The sequence below is a fragment of the Populus alba genome, chromosome 12, assembly GCF_005239225.2.
Source record: "Populus alba chromosome 12, ASM523922v2, whole genome shotgun sequence".
NCBI lineage: Eukaryota > Viridiplantae > Streptophyta > Magnoliopsida > Malpighiales > Salicaceae > Populus > Populus alba.
This window is the reverse complement of record NC_133295.1, coordinates 12,812,102-12,837,274: the sequence shown is the minus strand read 5'-3', so window position 1 is coordinate 12,837,274 and position 25,173 is coordinate 12,812,102. Positions and strand designations below refer to the sequence as shown.

Here is a 25,173-nt window from a genome sequence, read left to right as displayed (position 1 = left end):
TTTAAGCTTTATAATTTTGGATTCTTCTTAAGCTCTAGGGGCAATGGTACCAATGGCCTAGTGGCCTGTGCTTGAATTCATGCCGGTCCAATCATAATTAAGCCTGTTCTAAATAATTAGAGCTCGTTGAACTTGAGAGGAAATGGTATGATTATCAAGACATGTGCTCTTATTAGGGTTCAAAACCTTGGAAATGGTAGCAAGGAGCAAAACTCTAATGAATCTCCTAAAATCTGATATGAATAATATATTCTTAATCCGATAGAAAAATAAATTTAATCTTAAGATCGTTGGCTACCATTCACTTGATGAATGATATTACAAGCTAAAATTTCTTTCGATGATTTTCTCCTGACTGACAGTAGGGACTGAGAAGCTTCAGACATGGTTGTCAGATTTCGATACAGGGACCAACTCTGAGGCTCACCGTGGGGTGGAACCAGAAACAGAAACGAAGCTATTTTTCTTTTTATCCTGACCCATCTAAGAATCCTGAATCTGAGTGGTTCAATTAGGCTTCACCACCTTCATAAAATCAACAAGTATTTCAGCAGGTCCTCAAACGATAAAATGATGGTTGCTCTATCATTCTTTTTACCAGTATGGTACAAACTATAATTCATGAAATACCTGGTCAGTGAACAAGAAGACGCAAAAATGGACAAGAAAAAGGCCATCAAATCTATCTTTGACACCTTTTCAGCACTATAGACCCAGTCGACGAGTTTGCATAGCTACCTTACCAGACATACTGGTCCCGCTACTTTTAACATAGATGGTAGAGTAGTTCAAGTTAAACTTCTTTCCTGCAATATCCAGAAGACAAATGCATTAGAATGCTGGTAATCATGGTCTTTTGTGAAAGAAATGAGAGGATGCGTCTAATTAATGTATTTTTTCACTACTAATTCAGAAAAAAAGGTCAGTCACGTACTTCCTCTTTCTTCTATCACTTCCACTGCTCCTGATATCGATTTTTCCAAAAGCAGAACCAGGAGGCATGCCATAAGGCATGGGAGAGGGGACTGCACCAGGAGCAGCCGACATGCCAAGAGTTGCAGCAGACACAGGTGGTGCAGGTTGAACAGGAGGTTGAGCTGGAGCAGGGGGTGCAGTGACAGGTTCAGGGAGAGGTCTGGGTAAAATATGCTTCAACCGGTTGTTTCTATAGTTCTTCCAGAAAAAGAATTGCTGTCTATGTGCCAACTCCTAAAAGTTCCAATATGAAAAAGTGAATTGAGAAATATCCATGAACAAAAAACTCAATTTTGTGCAAATGTTATGTTAATATGCATGGATTTCTCCCGCGAAACCATAAAGATTGGAGGAACTTATTGTTAAAGCCAGCCACTTTTAACTGGCTTTCCCAAAAAGGCCTCTTGAAGCACTTAGAATATCTGAGCTAGGTCAGCGCTAAAAACACCAAAAAACCGAGTACATGAATATTGACATTCATTAGAATGCTTAATAAGAACCTCAGACCATGGTCAGGAGAAAACTATCACCATTCTGTAATATAAACCTTGAAAGGAAGACAAGAGAACCAAATGTCAGTCACATCAAATGCTAACAAATCCAGCGGAATAAACCTTCAGCCAGATGGCATCCCATGCATGCTAATACAAAGCAACAAGAAAGAAATTTTTAGCCATGAAAAGTCATCTGGCATTTAAAGCATGAACAGATAAATATGTATAATTAGGAGAAAAAAAAATCTCAGAGAGGCCCTAATCAATAAAAAAGATTTAAATAAATCACGAATGCGGTTTATCTCAAATATCTATTTATCGCATCAAACCAAATGTCAAGATTGAAAAAAAACAATCTGATGGCAAGATAGAGGGTGATCAGAAAGCCAAATCTAACCTTGTTGCCAGGATGTGCCATTGCATTGCGGAAGTTTGCATTTTGGAGAAGTTCAAGAAAATATAAGCAATGAGGATACCTGAAGAAATCCTACTTGGTGAGTTCATTGATCAAAAGGTAAATAAAAAAATGCTAGAAAGGGAAAAGAAAACGTTGCACTACATACATCAAAAGACTTGTTAATCGCTTGATCTCAAATTTAAAGTTTATCGAAGTGACAGATCCTAAAGCAATAAAATCAATACTTTTGGAGATTTGCTCACATTATAAATTTCACGTACTCTGGACGTTGCCAGTACTGTAGGTACTTTAAATAGCCAATAAATGCTTCATCTTCAAAATAACGATTCTGAGCCAAATCTACATATTAAGGGGAAAAAAAAGAAAGAAAAGAAAAGCCCGACATCAGTAGAAGATTCACAATACGCAAAAAACACTAGTAAGCACCGGTGTCTCCTAGCATTAAAAGACAAAGACGTAAGCGGGAGGGGACACATTCACACACAAAACAACACACCAAGCTAACAATCTCCTTCTCCGCTAATCACTATTTTAATTGATTCAAGACATGAAAAGAAAAGATCAATGCATGATCCACCAGATGATCCATCGAGGTTAGCTTAATTTTAATCAGCATTAAAATGAGCAAATAACACAAGTCTAAAATTGGACACAATAGTATCCGAATCCATTTAAGATTGAGACGTAACAAAAGCATAAAACTTTAGAAACAAAACCCACCAAATCCCCACAAATTATTCACTTTGGATAAAATACAAGATACGGAAACTCTCAAAACCACTGCAAACCACAAATATGAACGCTAACGACAAATGAAAAAACAAAAAGGATTTAATGAACCTACAATGGATGTAAGTGGGGTTAGCAAGACATTGAACAAACTCCAATTCCATCAAAAACCGTTGCCTCCCATCATCTGGGTCTTTATATATCTTCTTTGGCCTAAGAATTGCAAACCCAAAAAACAATAAAAGAAACTGAATGAGCTCAAGTGAACAAAGGAAACAATAATGATATTTTTTTGAGAAAAATATGCGTACTTACTAGGATGGAGTGTCTGGATTATTATCGGTTTCTTTAGAGGAAGCCATTGAAATATTTGCTACAAAAAAAGAGTGATTGGAAAAATAAGCATAGAAGACTAAAGGTTTAAGGTTTTAGGAAATAAAGGTGGAACGAGGAAGAGCTTGAAAATTACCGGATCTTCAGATTTCTTCGAGGAATTGCAAGAAGAGAGGGGGGCTAAGGAGCCAACAGCCAAGTGTCCAGCTGCGGTTTACATTAATGCTCGAGTGCTAAAGGGGCTCGGCTATGATCCCATGCTGATCCAGGACTGTTGGGCTTGAGCTGGGTTGAATTTATGTCGAGTTTAATAGATTGGTCAAAATTTAAATTCTGTAATTCTAAAAATCCTGTGATCAAGTAGAGTAGAGGAAAAAACAAGGTGATCGTAGCTGACCTGAGATCACTTAAAACATAAATTGTGTTAATTTATCATAAAACAAGTACGGTGTTCATCTTTGTAGTTTTGGATGATGATTACCCAGAATTGTTGAATAAAGCACACACAAGAAAATTACTCTTAGGGCCATGCATCCTAACACCAGCCGCTCAATTTCAAGTTCAAACAAGATTATAGAAATTTTTGAAATATATTAAAATAATATTTTTTATTTTTTAAAAAATTATTTTTTAAACTGCACATAAAAGTAAATCAAAAAACATGAAAATTTAATTTAAAACAAAAACAAATCAAAAAAATTACAAAACTACAATTTAACCGTAACTCCACTTGATCACCATCGCTGCACAGTGCAGATCACCACTTGATCTTTAACTTTGGATTTCCCACTGACCATTTGCTTTGTGATGGATGTGCGAAAAGAGAATGACCGACCCTCCAAACTGATTTTTTTTTTTTAGAAAAAGAAGAAGAAATGACTTGCTGGAGAACTTCGTTTGTTCACAATAAGTGGTCAGCAATTCTTGCACCTGAATTTTCTATCTTCACTTTGAATTAATGAAAATATATTTGATAGATTAATGCCCATGCAGCTTATTCAATTGACGGAAGCTCGGCAAGATGACATACTAACTCTGGTCTCTGGATAAAAAAAAAGATAACTCGGTTAGGCAGACTCAGGAAAAAATTCATCACAGCCTGATAAACTACATGGCAATTTCCCATGTATAGAGTCACATTAGCGCAACTGCAGAAATAGCTCCAACTTCCCCAAGTTACACAGTTTCGGGTGTTGCGTTTCTCTATGAATAAAGGCCGAACATCAATCAACCATAATGCAAGACTTAATCTGATAATCAATGTGATAATAAGGGAACGAACGCGTCATCTATAAACTGAAGAACAAACCACTTGAGTTATAAGCTATAGAAGCATGAAGGTCAGCTATGAATCCTCCAGAGTTTTGACTGAACCTCACTTAAGAACTCAAATTGCTAGATGAAGTCACAAGTACATGAAAATCATTTCCAAAACATTTTGCATGTTTGGCACCCTTTGTCCATCCAAAGCAGGTAAATGCAAGATTTGGTGAACATGAATCCAGCACTCTTGCAAGCTATTGATTGCGAAAAATCTTTCCAGCCTTTGCCATGCAAATAACGATACACTAGTCTTTTCGCCCCTTAAACTATCACAATATTGATATGGTCATCACAAAGCATCAGCCAACTGTCTTCAGACCACTTTTATCACTACTAACAGAATACATGTTCACTAGTATGGCCTGTATCGCATAGGTCTCCTGAACCTCGGAACCCTTCTGCACATGAGATTATATTAAGGTTAATACTTCCCAAAAAACAAACAAACAAACAAACAAATGAGTTACATGCCACAGAAAGTAATCTATACCATAAAATGCACCAAAATGAAATCACAAACACTTTGGTGGAAATTGTACGATACACACTGGTAAAAGAAAAACTCCAGAATTCCTATCCATCAAAAAGCAAGACATGGTTTGAATGGCACAGGTTTTCCCTAACTTGATCTCCCTCTAAATGAAACCAACAACAGCCAAGCCTCAATAACAAACTATTCCAGCCGGCTAAGTTCCACTCAATCCTCAACTTGATCTCCCTCTACAAAGAAATAAATTTTCATTGTGGTAGAGATAGCCGCTTTCAAAGAGTATTAGACAGATGGCCTTCCCCACTTTTAATATTGGCACATTATAACCATGTCGAAGTGGAACTGTAGAATTCTACCTAATCCAATCATATGTGGAAAGGACACCCAATTAACTTGTGAACAGCCATAGTCATCAACCTAGCAACTAAGCTTCTCATTCTCCCAATGCTTGTAAAGAGGTCACACTTGTGCAGTCACAGTTATCTCAAATGCATGCAGAGAAAGAGAACCAGGATACATATACTCGTGAAAGAGAACTAGGGTACATATACCACAGTGAACTAATAAATTTTGCTAATCTTCCAATCAAAAGACAAATGATTTAGTATCCACTTAAGGTGAGGGATAGAATTCATTACACTAAACCCCAACATATTAATGAACTACATCACAGGTCTAACAATTCAGTTCATAACATCCTAACCATCAACAGTAATATCTGCTGCTTAAAAAACTAAAAAAACATTAATATCCCTGCAAGGAATATGACAGAATGAAGAGGTAGACTGAGCAACATATAAGTTGGTAGAGAGGGCATGAAGTAATGGAATCTGTTTGAAACCTCCTCCCTTTTATTGGATTCATTGCATCTTCATTCTCATAATGCTGTTTTAGATCTTATGGACTGCTAGAAAAATATCAAATAATCTATTAAGAGAATAAAAGGTAAAGTGAAATGTTTCTAGATAAAGTATGCATATCAAATAGTTTGAATATCAAAAGAATATCCGATAGAAAAACAGTGGAGACATAAAATTTCATTTATCAACACACAAAAATATTTCAGTTGCTTACCCATAACCGTATGCAGGATAGAAGGGAGCTGCCATGAATGGCCTCCGGGACCTGAACCCATAAGGGCTTGGGCGCCTTCCTCGAAATTGCTTCATTCCAGGAACATTGGTTCGCTTCGCAGAGACCTGAGAAAGAATCATAAACAATTACAATCTTATTAGGAACTTGTTAGTAATTATTGATTATAACAAGGGGCAAAAAGCCCTCCAGGTGAATCGTTGAAGTAGGAATCCTCCAAATCGGAGGTCTTTATATTCATTCTTTAGGAAGAAATTTATCAATCTAGGAGTAAGGATGGAAAAAATTTAATACAAAAGTAAAACATCTAAAGAATAAAAAAAACCTTTAACTGGCGGCCGTGAAGTTCTGATTCATTTAATAAGAGAGCATTCTGAATAGCATCAACCTCTACAAACTCAACATAAGCAAATCCCTTTGGTTGACCAAACTTGTCGGTCAAAATAGTCACTCTATTCACAGTTCCACAGGACTGAAAATGCTGCTGCACTTCTTCAGGGGTACAAGAATAATCCACCTGGAGTTAAGCACACAAGTAAATGTTCTCTGTCAGACAAGCTTCTTAAGAGAGTTGCTTGTTGAAACATGGAATACACAAAACAGTGCAACTTTCCACTCCAAAGAAATAAAAACATATCAATAAGTAACAGACAAAGGAAATCAATTGCAATGAATAAGAACTTGAATTCATGAACCAGGATCTATAACACTTGCCTAACATTATAAAGAATGAAGCAAAACCACAGGTTCATTAATGAGAGAAAGATTTTCCAGAAAAGAAATCATGACGCACAACTCACAGGGCAACTAAACTGGTATATTGCACTGCATCAAGTAACCAAGTTTTGCACCCTGAATTATATCCCCCATCAATACTTCTAATACATCAAATCATCATTCAAATGCTTCCCTCTGAAATACAGTTAATCACCATCTATTTATCATCATAAGAAAGTAAAGAAAAAGACACAAATTTGACATCACAAAATATACAACCACCAACAGACAGATTGACAGACATACAGGAAAACAATAGGATATATCATATATGCACACAGTCATGTAATGCAAATAAATGTGACAAATAAAGAGAGAAAAGGATAGCAAACCCTCACATTACCAACATAAATGGATCGGGAATCCACCTCCTCCTTTTCAGCTTGAGTAGCAGAAGCACCAGGAGAATCTTCACACATATCCAAAGGAACAAAAGAGCATGTGAGTTTTGTAACAATAAAACTAACATTTGAAACAGAATACAAAATATTATTTTTCCCTAAATTACAAATTAAAGTAAACATAATTATCCACATAAAACACCATCAAGCCACATTAACGAGTCTCCTAATCAAGCTAACAAATCAATTCCCAACACCCAACGAAAAAATCACAAACACATTGCAAAAAGCAGATCCAAAAGATCAACAAAAAGAAACAAAAATCCAAATAAATTAATTTTGGTTCAGCAACCCAAAATTTACCATAAATCTTCATCAACTTAATTATCTCAACTACAATTCAATCAAATCACTTCAAAAAAATCAACACATACCTTGAACAGCTCCCATCTCCTTCTCAACCTTAGCCTGCATTTCGCGTAGTGCACCGGCTTCTTCTTCGATCTCTTTCAATCTTTTCTTCATATCCTCTAAATCCTATAAAAAATACCAAAATTAAATAAAAAAATTCTAAACATTTCAAGAAGAAAAAAAAGAAGTATTTCATAGACAGAGAGCGATAATTGTTCATATCAAACAGACCTTGGAGTTAGGGTCCTGGTATTCATCTTCTTCAGCTCTAGACGACATGTCAACATCGGCATCCATCTCTCCTTCATCGGGGATTTCTCCTCCGTAGACCTCGTGCTCGTGCTCGTGCTCGTCCTCTTCGTGATCGTGAAGGTGATCCATTATTAGTTATTTTATCAGGCTTTATTTTCTCTCGTGGAATTAATTTATTAGGGTTTTTTTAGGGTTTCAATTTGGGAAAAAAATAAGGGATTTGAGAGGTTGGTGTTCGTGTATGTTTTCATGTGAGTGATTGATATGATAGCGTGATCGATTTCTCTAATTGAGAGAGACAGGTTAATTTGTAATTGTTTTGAATTTAAGAAGGGCTTTTTTGGGCTTTATGAAAACCCAATAATAGTACAGCTGAATTGGGCCCGTTTAGATTGCAAACCCGAACAATAGATGTTTAACTCAATCTCACCGTTAATCAACCAGGACAACCCGCTCCATCTAGGTAAGTGGGTTTTTAATTGAACTGAATAAAATATTAATATAATAAAATTTATTTAATCTAATCAGATTTTTAGTAATTTTACTTAATTGACCAAACACGACACAAATTTAATTGAGTTAATAAGTTGGAAAAAATACTTAAACCTTGATGTTGACTTACTAATTTATATTTTTTTTCCAATCTGTACTAAGATAAATCTAACAGCTATAACCTCAATAGTAAAGAGATTTTTTTTTTCTTCTCAACAAATTTTTTTATCTAGACATATTTTGATAGATAAATTACATAATAAAAATGGCATAGCCTCATATGCTTAGTTATATTTGACATTTTAAATTCTAATTTCCTATACATTTTTAGGTGTATAAAAATTCTTTAAGGACCCACCGTATTTTTATCAAACATTAGTATAGATGTAAGGAATACTTACATTTCATTAAATATTATTAGGGTAATATTACACTTCAAACCTTTTTTTTATGAAAAAACAAGACTTATGGATTATAAATACACCTAAGATCTTCAGAAAAAAAATTTTGCAATGTTCATTCTTTATTGTGTGTGTGTGTGTATTCAGAGTATTTTTTTTTAAAATATTATTGTATTAAGCTTTGGAGAGTCTCCATCTTCGCTAGAAATTTTTTTTTGCAAGTGTTAACCGTAAGCTATTTTGACTCACCAAGAATCAAGTATAAACTATCAATTATTTTAGTTAGAAAAAATAAAAAAGATTATTAAAATTAATTAATTAATTAATTGTGCAACTGAAAGCTCTATCCCTGGAGTAGTAAACCAAAAGAATTTAAAAATTATATAATACATTTAAGAGTCCATCAAATTGCATTCAGTTCTATAAATAAGAAAAATTGCTTTCAATTCTACAGTTTACTCTTACAATTAAAATATTAAATGTAAACATAGCATCAAAGGCCCCCTCTCTCTCATAATTATATTTAGTTTCGAGCTCATTATTCTTTAATCTCTTATTACCAAAACATTTTTTTTTAATACCAATGTAATTTCTTTGGTTTTGAATGCATTTACTGTTTTCTTGTCTTTTTTTGGCGAGGTCAAACTATGTCAAGAAGCTCCAATCTGCAAAAACAAAGAAGGTAATCACTAAAACCAAGACAAAAAACGGAATTTGAGCATTGCATACAAATCTACGAGCACTGAGGAATACCTTTCAACTTTCAGCATGGCCAGTTAATCCTCTCACAGGATTCCCGTATATGTCTTCACTGGAAGCTGAAACAGACAAGACATGGGCTTTCTGTTCTGCAGTAATCAAATCCTGCCTTAATTTTGTATTGCTTTTGCTCCTCTGCGTGTATAAATAAGCTTTTAATGAATGATTCACTAATACCATCAATTTTTTCACACTAATAATCACCATGGAAGCAGTATTTGGCCTAGATAAGCTCTTTTCTGCAACTGTTACTAGTTTTGCCACCCTGACAACCCTTGTGGCGGTGATATGGACCTTTAGATTCTCACTAACACAGAGGAAGAAGCTTCCTCCATGGAAATTAGGACTTCCTTTCACTGGAGAGTCATTAAGCTTCTTTCGAGCCCACAAGCACAGCAACATTGGTAAATGGATTGAAGAGCGTACTATCAAAGTATGGACCAGTATTCAAGACATCACTCATGGGTGAAAACGTGGCAGTGAAGCTAGTCATGGGTGTGGTCATGGGTGTGAAGATTTGTCCAGATTTTATTGATAATAATTTCAACCACCATCACTTTTATTTACTATATTTATTGTAATAGTTAGGAGTAGGTTTTTTTTGTTGGTTATTATCAATGCTTTCATATTTTTTATAAATGGAAATAAAAAGATAGCAAGTGCAAGTAAAGAGAAAGAATAAAGTGAAAGTATGGTGAGTATAAGTGCAACTTCAAGAGTGCTAAAGAGAAGATTTGAGAAAAACATTAAGTGTAAGAGTGAAATACTGGATTTTGTGGAATTATATTATGTTGAGTTGAGTATTTGTACCGAGTTAAGTTGAGTATTTGTATTATTTGTGTTTTATATAAACTATTGTCTCCGTGAACGTATCCAGTTTTGGGGAACCACATAAATTTGTTTATTTGTGTTTTTTACTTGTATTTGCTTTCGGTCTAGCATGCACAACAATAGGTTCATTTTTAGCGGACGAGATAATGGGATTGCTGCCAAGCTAGCAACTTCTGCATTGGCCATACTAGGAAAGAACAGCACCTTTGATCTTCATGGATCTCCACATAAGCTTGTTAGAAGTGCTATAATGAGCTCTTAAATTCTGAGTGCATCCAAAGATATGTTAGCAAGATGGATTCTTTGGTGAAGGAACAAGTATTGCAGGTAATGGTAATTAGAACCCTTTAAGATTATGGCCCTGAAAGAGACTACAAATACATATATAAATCCACCTCCCACGGTTAGGTAGGTTGTTTTATATATATGCATGTCTTTGTTTACTTTGTTTTCTTGATAAAATTTTGGTCTAAAAGGAGCATCTATTTATGTTCTTACAGAACAAGGCGTGTTGTTTAATCGGTTTATTGAATTTTCTAAACAATTACGGACATGGACTGATTCGAAGCAGATAAAATTATGATAACAAGTTTTTTTTATAGTATTAAGAAAATTGTGGCTCTAACCATTAAAGACTTGGTCGAATTGCCAGCAAAGTTACACATTCAATATCTCGCCTCTCATCAAATCAAAAGGTTACAGATTCGAGTCTTCCATTTGGGAGGCTCCACCTTCCAATTTTTCATGTCTGCTCAGGCGCCGATCATGTTAGCCACCTCAACGTTGCTGTTGTAGTCGATTTAGTCTTCAATCCTGGCCTTCCTTCTTGTCGATTAATATATATATATGGTGTTTGTGAGAACATGAACACGAGAGAATCCAATTTCCTTCATTTGGTTTCTTTGCATATTGATTTATTTCTCCACAAGATGGATTTTACTGCTCTATCTCTATTTCTATATGCCTAAGGATAATGATTTTTTATTTATATCCAGAATTAACTTGGAGGATGAAGCAGCCATTTGGAACCTTCAATGAAGCCAAGAGAAATGAAGGGAGCGGCTTGATCAGGTGTTAGCTGCTTGCTCGATTTAGCACGGCCTGCGGGGTTAGCTCCTTCCCCCTCGCACTTGTATTCTGCAAATAAAGCAGTCCTGGAAGCAATGGCTCGCATATATTAATAAAACATTCAAACCCTAAAATTTAATGATTCCACTCTCAAAAAATATAAACTTGATTTCATCTAAATAATTAACCAAACATGATTATCTTTTTCGTATCTTAAAACACAGAGTAAACACGATCTTAAGATAATTATAAATAGAAGATGGATTAAATATACATACTGGTCTCGTTCAGGGTGGAAATTATTGGACCATCCCTCAGGATTAACAACACTGCTCATGGAAGTGTATGAGAAGACCACTCGTGGCCTTGCCTGCCATGCTCGACCCAAATACGCCCCCTTGGCGCCAGTGCCATCTACTCTACAATGCACGAACGAAAATCCAGTATCTTCTGCCTCGCTGTTTCTTGCATGGGCAGTGATGAAATTCCCATTTTCATCACCAATCACATGTAACTCTGTTCCCTGCATTTAATTGGATATTCAATAAATTACACCACATGTATGAACATCAATTGCTATCCATATCATAGCAGTCCATGACCCGGAACACGGGTTAAAAGGGTTAGTCCGTGGATCAATGAGTTGACATGGTTTATATAGTTTTTTTTAAAGAAACTCTATTGTTTCTAACAAGTTTTTTAAAAACATCTAAACAATGTATTTTTGACTAAAAATTAAAAAACCATTGGCTAGATCATAAGTTGATTAATTGAGTCACTCAAACTTAACCAAGTTAAGTCTCCAGGCAGTGTGAAAGTAACCCAAACAAAACTAGGGCATGGCCAGCGGGTTGAGCTCATCAATACATGGATCGACGAGTTGACCAATTCTATTGGTTTTTTTTATTAAGAAAAATATCGTTTTGATAATTTTATTTAGAGAAAAAAATAAAAACAATGCTTTTTTTAATAAAAAAGATGTTGATAAGGTCATTGGTTGACTCATCAAGTCACTCTAGTTTAACTGTTCAACCGGTTTAATAACAATCAATTTTTAAATAAAATTTAATTAGGAGAGTTAATTTTTGAAGGGTTACCAAATACAGGGACTTTCCGCTTCCAAAAATGTAATCAACGGTGCCTTCAATATAACAATCCTTGAAGAGATGCCGTCCCTTGTCATCACACAATGTGTCTTGAAATCCAATGAATCTGCAGTTATAGAAAGCAGACTTGTCCCCAGCAATCCTCAGAGCAACTGCTTGTTCTCCTTTCAATTCCCCATTTGGCCTCGGAGCAGAATTCTGTCCCAACAATTCCATAGAAAAGAAAAAGGCAACAAAAAATAACCTCAAAAAAGAAAAAGAATCTGTGAGATGCGAAAATACATTTTAATTTCAAGACGTGGGATCGAATTTGCCTCATCTATGATGATCAAGATGGCCTCAAGCTCCCTTCTTCGTCAACATTCAAGCTTCAGCAGGGCTATGTGAAGAAGTGAAAAGAAATGGAAATTGATAATATATATTTTATGAAACATGCACGCACCTTAAAAATGACATTAGCAGCCACAAAGTAATCAGCCTCAGCTTCCAAGGTAGCACTGTAAACAGTTCCATATTCTTTTGCCGTGCCGTCAAATGACAAGGTCGGCTTGTTACCAGGCGATCCCAAGAATGTAACAAAAGGTTTGCCGCGTTCGATTTTGAGCTTTTCAATGTACTCTCCGGGTCCGATATCCACAATCACTCGTTCTGTGTTCCCTGTTGGAATACTGTTAATGGCAGCCTTCAAGGTCTTGAACTCTCCACTTCCGTCTTGTCGAACCTTGATGGTTCTTGGTTTGGCCTCCGCCGCTTCGAGGTCAGGGTCTATGGTGCCCTTACGGTCTGCCAGGGGCTTGACATTGTCTTGAAACCATGTGTTTAGGCTCGATGGATCGGCAGGTATCGGACTCTTATCATCGGAACTAACGGTGGTGGACACAAGAAGAATTGCTGTAATGGCACAGTACTGGATAGCTGCAATGGAACCCATCTTTCTTTTTTCTGGTGAAATATTTTCTTGATATATATATATGAAGCAAGACGATAGAATAGCATCTTCTCCTTCTTCTTTCCTTTTTCTTTCTTTCTTTTTTTAACATAGCCAAAGATAGCCATTAATTTCTCCTTTGGCAAAACTAGGAAGGAACTACATTTTTTTAATTCAAAACTTTTATGTGTCTCTATATATATAAAAAAAGAATTAATATTCAATTTTTATACGTCTGTTCATCATCTAGCACCAAATTTAGAATAATATTCTTTTCCGTACAACATTTTCTTGTTGCAAAATCATTATAATACTAAATTTTAACATCGATCGTATGCTCTTTCTCTTACAACCTTAAGATTTTGGTTGCTTATTACATTTTTCTCTTTTATTTATAAATTGTCTACTTACCTCAAGATACATGCTCCATAATGAATTGTGATTTATAATAATTAAAAATATAGGATATTGAAATATTGAAATTCTTTTACAATAGGGAAAAAGATAATGTTTTTTCTGTTTATTGAGTAACATAATATTAAGGAAATAATCACTATAAATGAAAAGAAGAAATCAAGGCTCCAATAAATCAAAAAATTTACTTAAATCACCTAATTAAAGGAGATGATCGACCGGGCATCTTGTATAATTTGTTTATATATATATATATATATATATATATATATATATATATATATATATATATATATATATATCTGGTTATATAATCACTAGGGTTAGAGTATTGTAAGGGAGAGTTCACCACTCACTAAAGTTAATTATTTAACATTCCTCGAAAAACTATTTCATGGAGCAGGTTCATAAATGTAAAATCCTAAGCCATTTTTAAAATGAATAGTGCTAATTTAGTCCAAGCTTTTTCATGTCCTTTCGAATTTGAATATTTCATCAATATCCAAGTCAAAAAAACTCACAAATTTAATTCTTAGATATAATTATTTCCTTCTTAGATTGGAAACTTTTAGAGTGGCTTGGACTTGAATGCAATTGCCAAATAAGGCATGGAAAGCCATGCACGGCGGCGGCGGCGGCGGCTCCTTATTAACCATATTTTCCATACATAGTTGCTAGTTTTTCTTACCAATTACCTACCATGTATGACCTCACATGGATTTACTTAATCCATAAAAAATTAGTGAGATCGATTAATACTTGGATTAAGAACAATCTGATCCTAGGCAAAAGAGTTTCCCAATTCAGATTACAAAAAAATTTAACCATTAAAATTTATTAACACACAGTATCTATTTTCAAATGATGAATATTTTTTGAAAAATGAATTGACGAGAGATATTAAAAAAAAAAAAAACCGTAAGTAAATATGAAATCAAACTGATATAACAGAAATCAAGATCAATCCATTACCGGTCTCGTTCAGGGTGGAGATTATCGGACCATCCAGCAGGATCGACCCCGCTACTCATCTCTGTGTAAGCAAACACCACCGGAGGTCTTTCCCGGTTCCGTTTACCTTGCAATGCACAAAACAAAATCCAGTATCATCTTCCTTGTGTCATGCTTGCGCAGTTATCACGGCTAATCCTTGGTCTGCTAGCACCTTTTTCTTCGTCCCCTGCATCAATAAAATTCAGGCCAGCTTCAAATGTTCAAGAATTTAAATGCTTTTAAGAGTTTATTTTGGAGGTTACAAAACACAGGGACTCAATTCCCACTTCCGAAAATGAAATCAACAGTGCCTTCAATGTAACAGTTCTTGAAAAAATGCCGTCCTTGTCATCACATAAGGTGTCTTGAAATCCAATCAGTCTGCAATTGTTGAAAGCAGCCTTGTCCGGTCGTCCCCACCGCTTCTCTCAAAGCAACGGCCTGTTCTTCTTTCAATCTCCCACTCGGCCTTGGAGCAGAATTCTAATCCAACGATTCCATGAGAAAAAATATATAATAGAAAATATTTATAACATAACAAAAACATTAACCTTAAACAAATGAAAAAAAAGCAAGCACCATACTCATATCATCTCCCCCTTGAATGTTGATGTCTCATTGACCTCTGACCGCTTGAATCTCTTTCAATCATCTATAACAGCAGATAAGTCGTTCTCTCCAGTAGACTTCTCTTTCCTTTCATACCACAATTCAAATAATTGAATAGTATTCTTGTTCGACCTGATCATGAAAGAGCCGTGTTTTTTTTTTAATTATTAATAAGGTTTCTTCTTGCCTTTTTAGAACAGGAAACTAATCCTTGACCTTAATAATATGGGTTGATTTTGAATTTATTAAGTTAATTAAGTTATATTAGATCAATCTAAATCATAAATTTAACAAATTAACTAAAATTAACTTGGTCGATTTTCATTATAATATTGATGTCTCATTGATCTCAGACCGCTTGAATCTCTTCCAATCATCTATAACAGCAGATAAGTCAGTAATCTTGGCACTAATCGTTCGACAACAATGAAGCATTCCATTTAAAACATCTTGCTCTTTCTGTCCAGTAGACTTTGTCTTTCCTTTCATACTACAAGTCAAATAATTGAATAGGATTCTTGTTCAACCTGATCATTAAAAACTAGTGTTTATTTTTTTGTTTTTTATTAATAAGGTTTTTTCTTACTCTTTTCAGATCAAGAGACTGATTTTTTACCTTTGTTATTTGGGTTGATTTTAGATTTACTAAATCAATTAAATTATATTAGATCAACTCGAGTCATAAATTTGACAGATAAACTAAGATTAATTTAGATCAATTCAATATATTGTTATTTTAATATTTTTTAAAATATATATATATATATATATATATATATATATTATCTTAAAATTTATTTTGGTCAAACTATATTTTTATTGGTCATTTGAATTATTTTTATACCCATTAAGTCAACTGGATTAAAATTTATTTTTACTTTAATATATATATATATATATATCATCTTGAAATTTAGTTTGGTCAAACATATATCAAGAAATTGTAATTGAAGTCGTTGAAAAACACTTTCCTCTAATTTTTATTTTCAAATTAATATCAGCATTTCTGTTTTTCTATTTTTATTTGTATATATGGTAAGATGGATCCGATATGTCATCATCGTATCTTTTTAGGATTATTGTTGATTGGTCTGAAAATTAAAGGATGTTGAAAGCTTGCATCTGCATGCTTTTCACACCCAGAACAAGAATTCCTCATCGTAAAAAGGCTCATTCACATTGATTACTCGTCAAATTCTTCGCATAAAGGCACTTATCATATGTAGATTATGCTTCTTCTTTTCCCGGAAGCCCACCATCGGAGTGCAAATGGGATATTCAAACCCTTGACTGATTAAAATTATTATTTTTTTGTGTTTAGATTATTTTAATATATTGATGTTAAAAATAAATTTTTGAAATAAAAAAATATTATTTTAACAAATAAAAAATATTTTTAAACAATATCTTATAATAACTATATTATATTACCAAACACATAGATTAAACTATTAAAAAAATTAGATGGCCAAATCAATGTTCCAAGACCATTTACCAATTTCTTTTTTTTCTTTTTTTGTTCTTTAGTATTCATGATTAGGGTGTTCTTCAACGGGCAACATGCAAGAAACAAGCCTATCAATGTACAGCATAGCAGTGCACTTAATTAATTTTATAATCCCTTTCTTTATCAATTAATCAACTCATACTATAATAGTAAAATATTTTTTATGATAAAATACTATTAAAACCATTAAAGTGTGATGATTGGAAATTTAAAAGGATAACAAGTCATTTAAGCACGGCTTCGAATTTTATTATAGAAAACTTTACACACAACTTCTCTTTTTGGTCAATCATTGTTTACTGGCCAATTGTTTGTGTCTAATGAACTGTAGTCAAAGTTATCATCCCCACCTTCTCCACGTTTTGTCTCCCCGGCGAGCCCCTCTCCTTCCTTCTCACCTTCCAAACCTCTGACCAACTTTGCCTTAAGCATTAAATTAATCATACTATATATTGACAAAAATCCCTTCTCATAAATTTTTTTCTCCTGAGTTCTGACATTTCTGCGTCTCTCAGAGACACTAACCAACATGTACATGTTAGTCCACTGTTCAAACTGCCACACCCCTTTGCAGCTTCCACCAGGAGCCAACTCCATCTGCTGTGCTATCTGCCATGCCATCACCTACATAGTTGATCCTCGCTCTGCCCCGCCGCCACCTGCTCTATCTTACTCATCCTCGAGCCAATACCAACATTACCCTCCCCAACCCCATCCTTTTCAAGTGGTTCCATCACCATTCAGTCATGCGCCTCCTGGACCACCACCTGCTGTCCATGGCCCAAAGCGTGCTGTGATCTGTGCGGTGTCTTATAAGAATACTAAGAATGAACTCAAAGGGTGCATTAATGATGCCATGTGCATGAAGTATTTGCTGGTTAATAGGTTCGACTTCCCTGAATCCTCCATCATCATGCTCACTGGTAAGAATTTTCAAAGATTATTTCCGTTCTTGTGTTTCTTGAAAGATTCTTGATAGTTTGATTTATACAGTCTTTAATCCGCATATATAATGTTTTGGTAAATGATTAATTAATGATTTTTCCGCTCTTGTGTTTCTTGATAGTTTGATTTATACCGTCTTTAATCCGCATATATAATGTTTTGGTAACTGGTTAATTAATGATTTATACCCTCATAATTTAGGCTTTTTTGTTGGATATAAGTTCTCTTTACAAAGTCATTTACTCTGTTTGGTTGAATTAAGTACATGTGTTAATGTCTTAGCTTTCATAACCAGGGGGAATGCTCTCATGTTCTTATGTCTGGTTGATTTTGGAATGAAAGATATGCTTGTTTGTGTATTGTTATCCCGAATTTCAATTTGATACATTCCTATACTCAGATCTAGTCAGCCGAGTAGAAATTCTAAAACAAATTAAGAGTTATTTCAAGTTTAACTTTGACCACTGTGTTCGATGCTCAAGGCACATGGAGTTTTCTGTGATCATATCAATATTCATACCGATTAATAATCAATTTGCAGAGGAAGAGACTGATCCTTACAGGCGGCCAACGAAATCCAACATGAGACTGGCATTGTCATGGCTCGTGCAAGGATGTCAGCCCGGAGATTCATTAGTGTTTCATTTTTCCGGTCATGGTTCGCAGCAGAAGGATTACAATGGAGATGAGTTGGATGGATATGATGAAACACTTTGTCCGACAGATTTTGAAACTCAAGGAATGATCGTTGATGATGAGATCAATGCAGTAATTGTCAAGCCTCTTTCCCATGGTGTCAAGCTCCATGCCATCATTGATGCTTGCCATAGTGGCACTGTGCTGGATTTACCGTTTCTCTGCAGAATGGATAGGTTTGTCCTTTCCCTTTCTTTTCTTACTAAAAACGTAGCAAAACCTTGTAGTGGAGAAATACAAGGATAAACCCGTGTTCATAGTCTTTGAATGGAAATCGATTATATTCGCATCCTCTCTATCCAAATATTGTAATTTTCTTGCTCATAAATGCTTACATTGATGAAAATAGGAGCGGGAAGTATGCCTGGGAAGATCATCGCCCTCGATCAGGAGTATGGAAAGGGACGAGTGGTGGGGAAGTGATCTCCTTCAGTGGCTGCGATGATGATCAAACCTCTGCAGACACTTCGGTACTTCCATAATTAAGCATTCATGTCAAACTTTATAATCTAGAAATCAAGAACGGATTCTCTCATTCACAGAAGCAATGCACTTATTCAATCTGAATCTATATGGACAGGCCCTATCAAAGATCACTTCAACAGGTGTGATGACTTACTCGTTCATCCAAGCAATCGAGCGCGGACATGGAACTACCTACGGCAGCATGCTAAATGCAATGCGGGCTACCATCCGTAAGACCACCGGTGAGCTTGGTGGTGGTATTGTAACAACACTTATCTCAATGCTATTAGCAGGGGGGAATTTCAGCGGAGGGATCACACAGGTATGTTTTGTTTTTTCATCTTTAACTTTTTGCTGTTTGTATTCCCCACATATCACCATTGCAAAAGCTGTGGTGACATAAATTATCAAATCATGTTTGTTTGTATGTGCTCTGCTCTCATTTTTTGATCTCCATTTGCTTTTGCTGATTGGTGATGTTAAAATCTTTCTGCAGGAACCACAGTTAACTGCTAGCGAACCATTTGATGTGTATTCAAAACCTTTCTCCTTGTAACCAGAGAAGAAATTGACATGAAACTATATGATGTGTTCGAGGGAGTCACATGTACAGTTCCTGAGTAAATGTTTTTTCAACAAAATAATAAAGCTTAGTAAATAGTTAGGAGTTGGAATCTCAGATTAATCATATTGGAGACGAGAATCGTTTACCTTACCATGTTGTCGAGGGATTTCGAGCCTCTTGATCCGCTTCTCCATAAGGACGGCTGCCGACAACCTCTTCAGATGCCATCGTAATATCCATTTTCACAGCAGCAAATTAATAATCGAAAACATAAATATTACTGCCTTTAACATGTATCTACCTGGGATAAGGTTGGAACAAGTACCATGTTCTTTCTCCTCCCAACTTCCAGAAGACTTCAACTGTTCACATACAAATTTTATATTTATCATAACTGCTAAAAATAATCAAAACTTCAGATACGAAAATTAAAAATTGCCCTTTTGTGCCCATTTCTTGAAGATTGTATTTTTTCTTACCAGCAAGTTTTTGATATGTTCTCTCTTCTTCTTGGCATTTCTAAATCATTTTGTAAATTCTCACACAGTGCCTGACAGAGGGAAAGGAAAATTAAATTATTGTCAGCAGAATCAAATGGTGGTTCATGTTTTCTGCACACGAGTAGAGAGTAGCAGTAAAATTGCAAGAACAAGGTTTTTAAAAAGGTGACGGCATCCACCAGCAGTTGGGGCCCCTCTCTGCTTTCGCTTTTAAAACAAACCGAAGCACGATGGCCTGAGGCCCCACCGTCTTTTGGACTGCTATGTTAATATCGGACGGTGATCCCATTGGATCGGTCCGTGACCACGCACTGATATGGGTGAGCTTTTTTTATAGAAAAAACCTGAATTTTCCGAATTATAATTATAATTATAATAACTATAAAACTAAAAGGCATGAGTTTATTACTGTACATGATCTCAATGTTCATCCTTTTACACATTACTTAGATGGATTGTACTTTTAATTTTGATCATCAAACTTTTTTTTTTCAATAATTTAGTTTTTAATTAAATAACAATTAATTTTGTTTATTTTTATGAAAGGTCAGATCAAAAAGAAAATGAACCTAAATGAAAAATATGCTAAAAATGAGTGGTTTGTAATAAGTTTAGAAAAAGATGTACATTGATCTTCAAAACTTAAAAATTAACACAAATTATATAATTTTACTACCTCAATATTTTTTTAAATTTAATTTTTAATACAAAATTTTATTTTAGTTATTTTTAGTTTCCTGGTTGAGAGATGAAAAAGAAAGAGAGGTCACAATTATTCCGACAATAGATAAAAAAAAACATTTGTTGGCACTGATTTAAGCCACTAAAAATGATGATATTTGTGTCAAATAGTTTTTTTTTTTTTTTATCAAATGAGGAGAGTTCATGTTAGGTGCTTTATTTACCTTAAAAATTTGTGAAAAAACAAATATGAGTTTAAGTTGATTTTTTATTTTGGTTGATTTTGATTTTTGGAACGGTATTTTGGTTTTTTTTTAGACCATTGATAAGTTTATCAAGGATTTTGAGGTATTTTAAGTCAAAATGAGCTAAAAAAAGGGTTTTTTTTTTGGTAAAAAAATACTTAAACCTTTATTTTTTTGACCATCATAGTGGTGGTAATATGGGCAAGATCAAACAATGTGTTGTCATTTTTTTTTCAAAAAACAAAAACTAGGTGCAACAAAAAAAAAAGGCCTAATCACTTGGGCCTTAACGGAAATTAGGCCAAGCCTAGTAGTACATCATTTTTTTTTTCAATTAATGCTTTTTTTATATATATATTTTTAAAAAATATATTTATATTAATACTCATTCTCTCTTTTATTTTGTTAAAAGAACTTTTTTAAAATGATGGCTATTTTTTTGTTATGTTTTTAATTTTCAAAGAGATTTTTTTTACTCATATATAATTTTTTTTTCTTTTGTATAAATGAATTATATTTTAAAAATAAAAATATTTATTTTCAGATAATATTTCTAATATGTGTAGTCTTGCATAATTATTTTTATTTTTCTTTATTCAATTAATTTAACGTGTTTTGTCTATTTTTATTATCATTTGATTGAATAAAAAAATATTTGTAATAAATAGAATTTAGAAAACATAACCAGGTAAATATCTCATCTTGCAAGATTAAATATCATGATCTACATTTGTCTCTTGATTGTTCAAGTTTTATTTTTAGGTATCATTAATAACTTTTTATTTATTTATTTATTTATTGTCACTCGTAATTCTCGATTTATTTGATTACAAGTATGCACAAACTTTTTAATTTGCGCTTAGATTTTTTGAACTACAAAAAAAACATTAAAAAAACTTGCATATACAATTTTTTTTTTATAAAAAATAAAAATATCTGATATGTGATGAAGAACGAGTCACATAACTAGTAAAACTTTATAAAGTATATCTGAATTACTTAGAAAATTGCATAATGACACCTCTAACACACATAATTTCAAAACCCGTTGATGGTTGATGCAAGCTAAAACCTAGGTTCTAAGTTGGGAGAGTTAACTTAAATTAATTTAATATTTTTAAAATGAAAACATGAAAATTTTTGATTTAATATGTGAAAAATTATTTTTTTCTGGGGTCAAATACACAAGCCTATTTGAAGAAGCTTTCCTGTCAAATACTTGCACAAGCCCCCTTTCAAAGGAATTTTTTTGTCAAATATTTAGACACTGATTGACCGCGTTCCTAAAAATTTTAATTTTTTTATTTTAAAATTTAATATGGTATGTATATTTTTTGGATCATTTTGATGTACTAATGTCAAAAATAATTTTTTAAAAATAAAAAAACATCATTAACATACATTTTAACACGAAAAATTATTTGAAAAGCAACCATTACCACACTGTAAACATATAATTACTCATTCCCCTTTTTCAATAAGTTCTCCTTGTTTCCTTCCCCATGTTATTTCTTCTGTCTACCAAAACATTTGAATCTCTCACTTGCCTTTTCACTCCCAGATCCATTGATTTTTCTTTTCTTCTTATTCAACGTTGTATTATTCTCTTATTTGTCGATGATTCCTTTCCAAACAAGTTGAACTACCTTGAATTAATTCATGAATTGGGCAATTTAGGAACCGGGTTCAGCTTCCTCTGGCAATGACTCATTCCATTTATTTCATTAATTTATAAGGAGTCGTGGTAACTGTCGCCGGTAGGGAAGGCTAGTGGATTTAGAGGCTGTTTGGCATTGCGGTTCAACCTGTTTTTTTGTAAAATTTCAATTTTTTTTTTGTTAAATTTTAGTGCGGTTTGTACTTTCTGGATCGTTTTGATGTGCTAATATCAAAAATGATTTTTAAAAAATAAAAAAATATTATTGGCATGCTTTTCGGCTCGAAAAGCTATTTGAAAAACAACTGCTACCACACTCCCAAACACCCTTTTACTATGGAGAAGGGAGGTAATAACAAAGTAGTTGGTGACAGATGAGGTAGCAATGGGGGTAAGATCAAAGAAGAAACGAGGAATCAACTAAGAATGGGAAGAAGAATAAGGGAAGAAAGAGAGATGAGGATTTGTATATATTAAGAATTTTAATTCACATGAAAATAGTCCAAATTAATTGAAGGTGTGAAGTGATAGTTAGATATGTAGGTTATTTTGATATGAATTCTTGCTTTGAGATTTATAGATACAAAATGTTTTGATATGTTTTTTTTTTTAGATAAATGAATTACTTGCAAAACCTAAGAAAATAGCCCTTTTAGCTCACAAAAACCGACGTCGTCTTCTTTTACTGAAACGGCAAGCCGTTTGACATTGGAGTCCACGTCATCAAGAAGACGTGGCACTTCACCTCAGCCACTGGGAACTGAGCGATCCTTACGAAAAACGTCTGGTCCAAAAACCCCTGCTAACCACCAGATAAGCACAGCAAGACAAAGACAACCCTCCTTGAACTTAGCTCCCGTTATCACCACCAGTCACAGTAAACCACCATGGGTACCACAGCCACAACCACCACCCGCTTCCCCTTCTCCCTCCCACCCCCTAAATCCTATCCTCCACACAACCACCACCACTTCAAAGTCTCCATCTTGACTCCCACTATAACCCCCACTTTGAGACTCCAAGCTATGGGAGCTGGCGACAAGTTAGGTGAATTTGGTGCTAGAGACCCTTTTCCTGCTGAAATAGAAAGTGGGTTTGCTGAGAAAGTGTTAGGAAATGTTGATACTGAACATAAGATTCTCATTCCTACTGTTGCTGCTCTTTCTCTTTCTCAGCAAGAGTGTACTCCTATATCTCCTTTGCAAGATCCCATGCCTAAAGATGATGCTCAAAAACTGTTAAAGAAGGTAAATTTCATTTCCCCATACGGATTGCTCTGCCCCTGTTTTCTGTTTTAAGTTTGAGGTTTGCTAAGTACAGCATGTTTTTCAGTTGTAGTTTGTTCAAGTTTACTTACCCTCTGTGCTAGTTGATAAATATTGAATTGGACTCGTAAATGTTAGTTTTGTGGTGGTGGAGTTGGTGTAGTAGTTAAAATTGCTTCATGTATGCTAATTAGTAGATACTGAAGAGATGGAAGATGAAGAATACTCATTTGGTTTTGTTCTTTTCAAGCTGGATTCATTATTTCTAATGGAACTTAAAGTTTGAACCTTTAGAAATTGCAAGTTCCAGTGCTACATTTATTTGCAGACTGTAGGAGTCGATTTGAATCTTTGATGCTGCGAATCAGCAATTCTTTTGGACCAATCTTTGCCTGCATTTTGTGTTGCCGGCTTTTTTATTCTTCTACTTAGCATCTTGGTTCTGGAATGAAGTGCTTGTTCTGCGCACTTGCACAAATTGTGTGTTTCCATGGTTGGTTTTCTTTTTCATGTTCTTAATAGAACTCTCAGTTTTTTTCTTAGCAGATAAAAAGTATCCTATTTTCGAGCTTCTATGTAACATTTTCATTTTAATTTTCCTGAACTCAGAAAAACTAATTGGCAGTATGTGTTTCCAAGAGAAAATCATTATCAAGAAGCAACTCTTCTCCTGCGATAGATCATGTTGAAATGCTTTGATAAGTGAAGTTCCTAGCATATTTGAATTCCATAATATTTATCAAATATTCTATGCTACCACGTAGAAATAAAAAAAAAAAAAAGGGCTCTCACTTTACGAACCCAATAAAAGAAGTAAAAACTTCTGATCCAATATTTTTCTCTCATCTAGCCGTTTTAACATTCTAGTGCATTTGCTTCTGTTTCATTTTCGATACTGACAGACAAAAGCAAAGGTAGCATATTCAGCATTGTTTTTTTCATTTGCATAGACATATGAAGTAAATTCTGAGAGTTCCATGTCCAGCTTCCAACTGCAAAAACTTCAATGTGCTTTTGCTTAAAGGAAACGATTTTCATTTGTAGGTTCTAGGCTGGAGACTCCTGGATGAAGAAAGTGGACTGAAACTGCAATGCTTGTGGAAGTTGAGAGATTTTAAATGTGGGGTTGAGCTTGTCAATAGAATTTACAAAGCTACAGAATCATGTGGCCATTTCCCAAATGTGCACTTGGAACAGCCCAATCAAGTTAGAGCTGAAACTATGGACTGCATCCCTTGGTAAGCTTTTCAAGTTCACAACTCTCTCTCTCAACTCCAATGCTTTTTATCTTGAAGGCTAAATATTGAATTTCCTTGTACTCAACATGCAACCTGAACCAAATGATCTCTTTGACAGCACTTGAAATTTTAGAAGTTTTCTGTTCGAACCGCAGGTGGCTTGAGTTTTGAAC

At 34.4% G+C, this 25,173-nt stretch overlaps 6 protein-coding genes across 8 annotated transcripts; 3 read left to right on the top strand and 3 right to left on the bottom strand.

Annotated features, from left to right (window-relative positions):
* Positions 1 to 356: 356 nt before the first annotated feature.
* On the bottom strand, positions 357 to 3,173 carry LOC118044899 (mediator of RNA polymerase II transcription subunit 31-like). Of its 3 annotated transcripts, none has more exons than XM_035053386.2 (8): positions 3,086 to 3,173; positions 2,932 to 2,989; positions 2,732 to 2,829; positions 2,148 to 2,226; positions 1,867 to 1,945; positions 935 to 1,209; positions 631 to 806; positions 357 to 525 (listed from the first exon to the last, which is right to left on the bottom strand). In XM_035053386.2, exons 3-7 carry the CDS (start codon positions 2,778 to 2,780, stop codon positions 794 to 796), a joined length of 495 nt encoding a protein of 164 aa, XP_034909277.1. In that variant the 5' UTR covers positions 2,781 to 2,829; positions 2,932 to 2,989; positions 3,086 to 3,173; the 3' UTR covers positions 357 to 525; positions 631 to 793. The 3 variants fall into 3 exon arrangements, with proteins under 3 accessions (XP_034909277.1, XP_034909276.1, XP_073259844.1); XM_035053385.2 differs by having other exon boundaries at positions 2,130 to 2,226; positions 3,086 to 3,170; XM_073403743.1 differs by having other exon boundaries at positions 739 to 806; positions 2,130 to 2,226; positions 3,086 to 3,170.
* A 1,042-nt stretch (positions 3,174 to 4,215) lies between these two features.
* LOC118044687 (polyadenylate-binding protein 2-like) lies at positions 4,216 to 7,924 on the bottom strand. Its single transcript, XM_035053114.2, has 6 exons — positions 7,615 to 7,924; positions 7,407 to 7,509; positions 6,970 to 7,040; positions 6,180 to 6,371; positions 5,837 to 5,961; positions 4,216 to 4,670 (listed from the first exon to the last, which is right to left on the bottom strand). The coding sequence occupies exons 1-6, from the start codon at positions 7,762 to 7,764 to the stop codon at positions 4,625 to 4,627; spliced, it is 687 nt and encodes a 228-aa protein (XP_034909005.1). The 5' UTR covers positions 7,765 to 7,924; the 3' UTR covers positions 4,216 to 4,624.
* A 1,568-nt stretch (positions 7,925 to 9,492) lies between these two features.
* LOC118044672 (taxoid 7-beta-hydroxylase-like) lies at positions 9,493 to 10,380 on the top strand. Its single transcript, XM_035053091.1, has 2 exons — positions 9,493 to 9,752; positions 10,227 to 10,380. The coding sequence occupies exons 1-2, from the start codon at positions 9,493 to 9,495 to the stop codon at positions 10,378 to 10,380; spliced, it is 414 nt and encodes a 137-aa protein (XP_034908982.1).
* A 358-nt stretch (positions 10,381 to 10,738) lies between these two features.
* LOC118044692 (putative pectinesterase 63) lies at positions 10,739 to 13,340 on the bottom strand. Its single transcript, XM_035053122.2, has 4 exons — positions 12,735 to 13,340; positions 12,284 to 12,490; positions 11,465 to 11,709; positions 10,739 to 11,272 (listed from the first exon to the last, which is right to left on the bottom strand). Exons 1-4 carry the CDS (start codon positions 13,221 to 13,223, stop codon positions 11,116 to 11,118), a joined length of 1,098 nt encoding a protein of 365 aa, XP_034909013.1. The 5' UTR covers positions 13,224 to 13,340; the 3' UTR covers positions 10,739 to 11,115.
* Positions 13,341 to 17,238: 3,898 nt separating this feature from the next.
* On the top strand, positions 17,239 to 19,564 carry LOC118044884 (metacaspase-1). The gene is made up of 5 exons (XM_035053366.2): positions 17,239 to 17,666; positions 18,230 to 18,560; positions 18,734 to 18,854; positions 18,965 to 19,171; positions 19,346 to 19,564. The coding sequence occupies exons 1-5, from the start codon at positions 17,273 to 17,275 to the stop codon at positions 19,403 to 19,405; spliced, it is 1,113 nt and encodes a 370-aa protein (XP_034909257.1). The 5' UTR covers positions 17,239 to 17,272; the 3' UTR covers positions 19,406 to 19,564.
* Positions 19,565 to 23,269: 3,705 nt separating this feature from the next.
* LOC118044832 (probable pterin-4-alpha-carbinolamine dehydratase, chloroplastic) lies at positions 23,270 to 25,171 on the top strand. The gene is made up of 3 exons (XM_073412938.1): positions 23,270 to 23,744; positions 24,807 to 25,000; positions 25,156 to 25,171. The coding sequence occupies exons 1-3, from the start codon at positions 23,385 to 23,387 to the stop codon at positions 25,169 to 25,171; spliced, it is 570 nt and encodes a 189-aa protein (XP_073269039.1). The 5' UTR covers positions 23,270 to 23,384.
* The last annotated feature ends 2 nt before the right edge of the window (positions 25,172 to 25,173 follow it).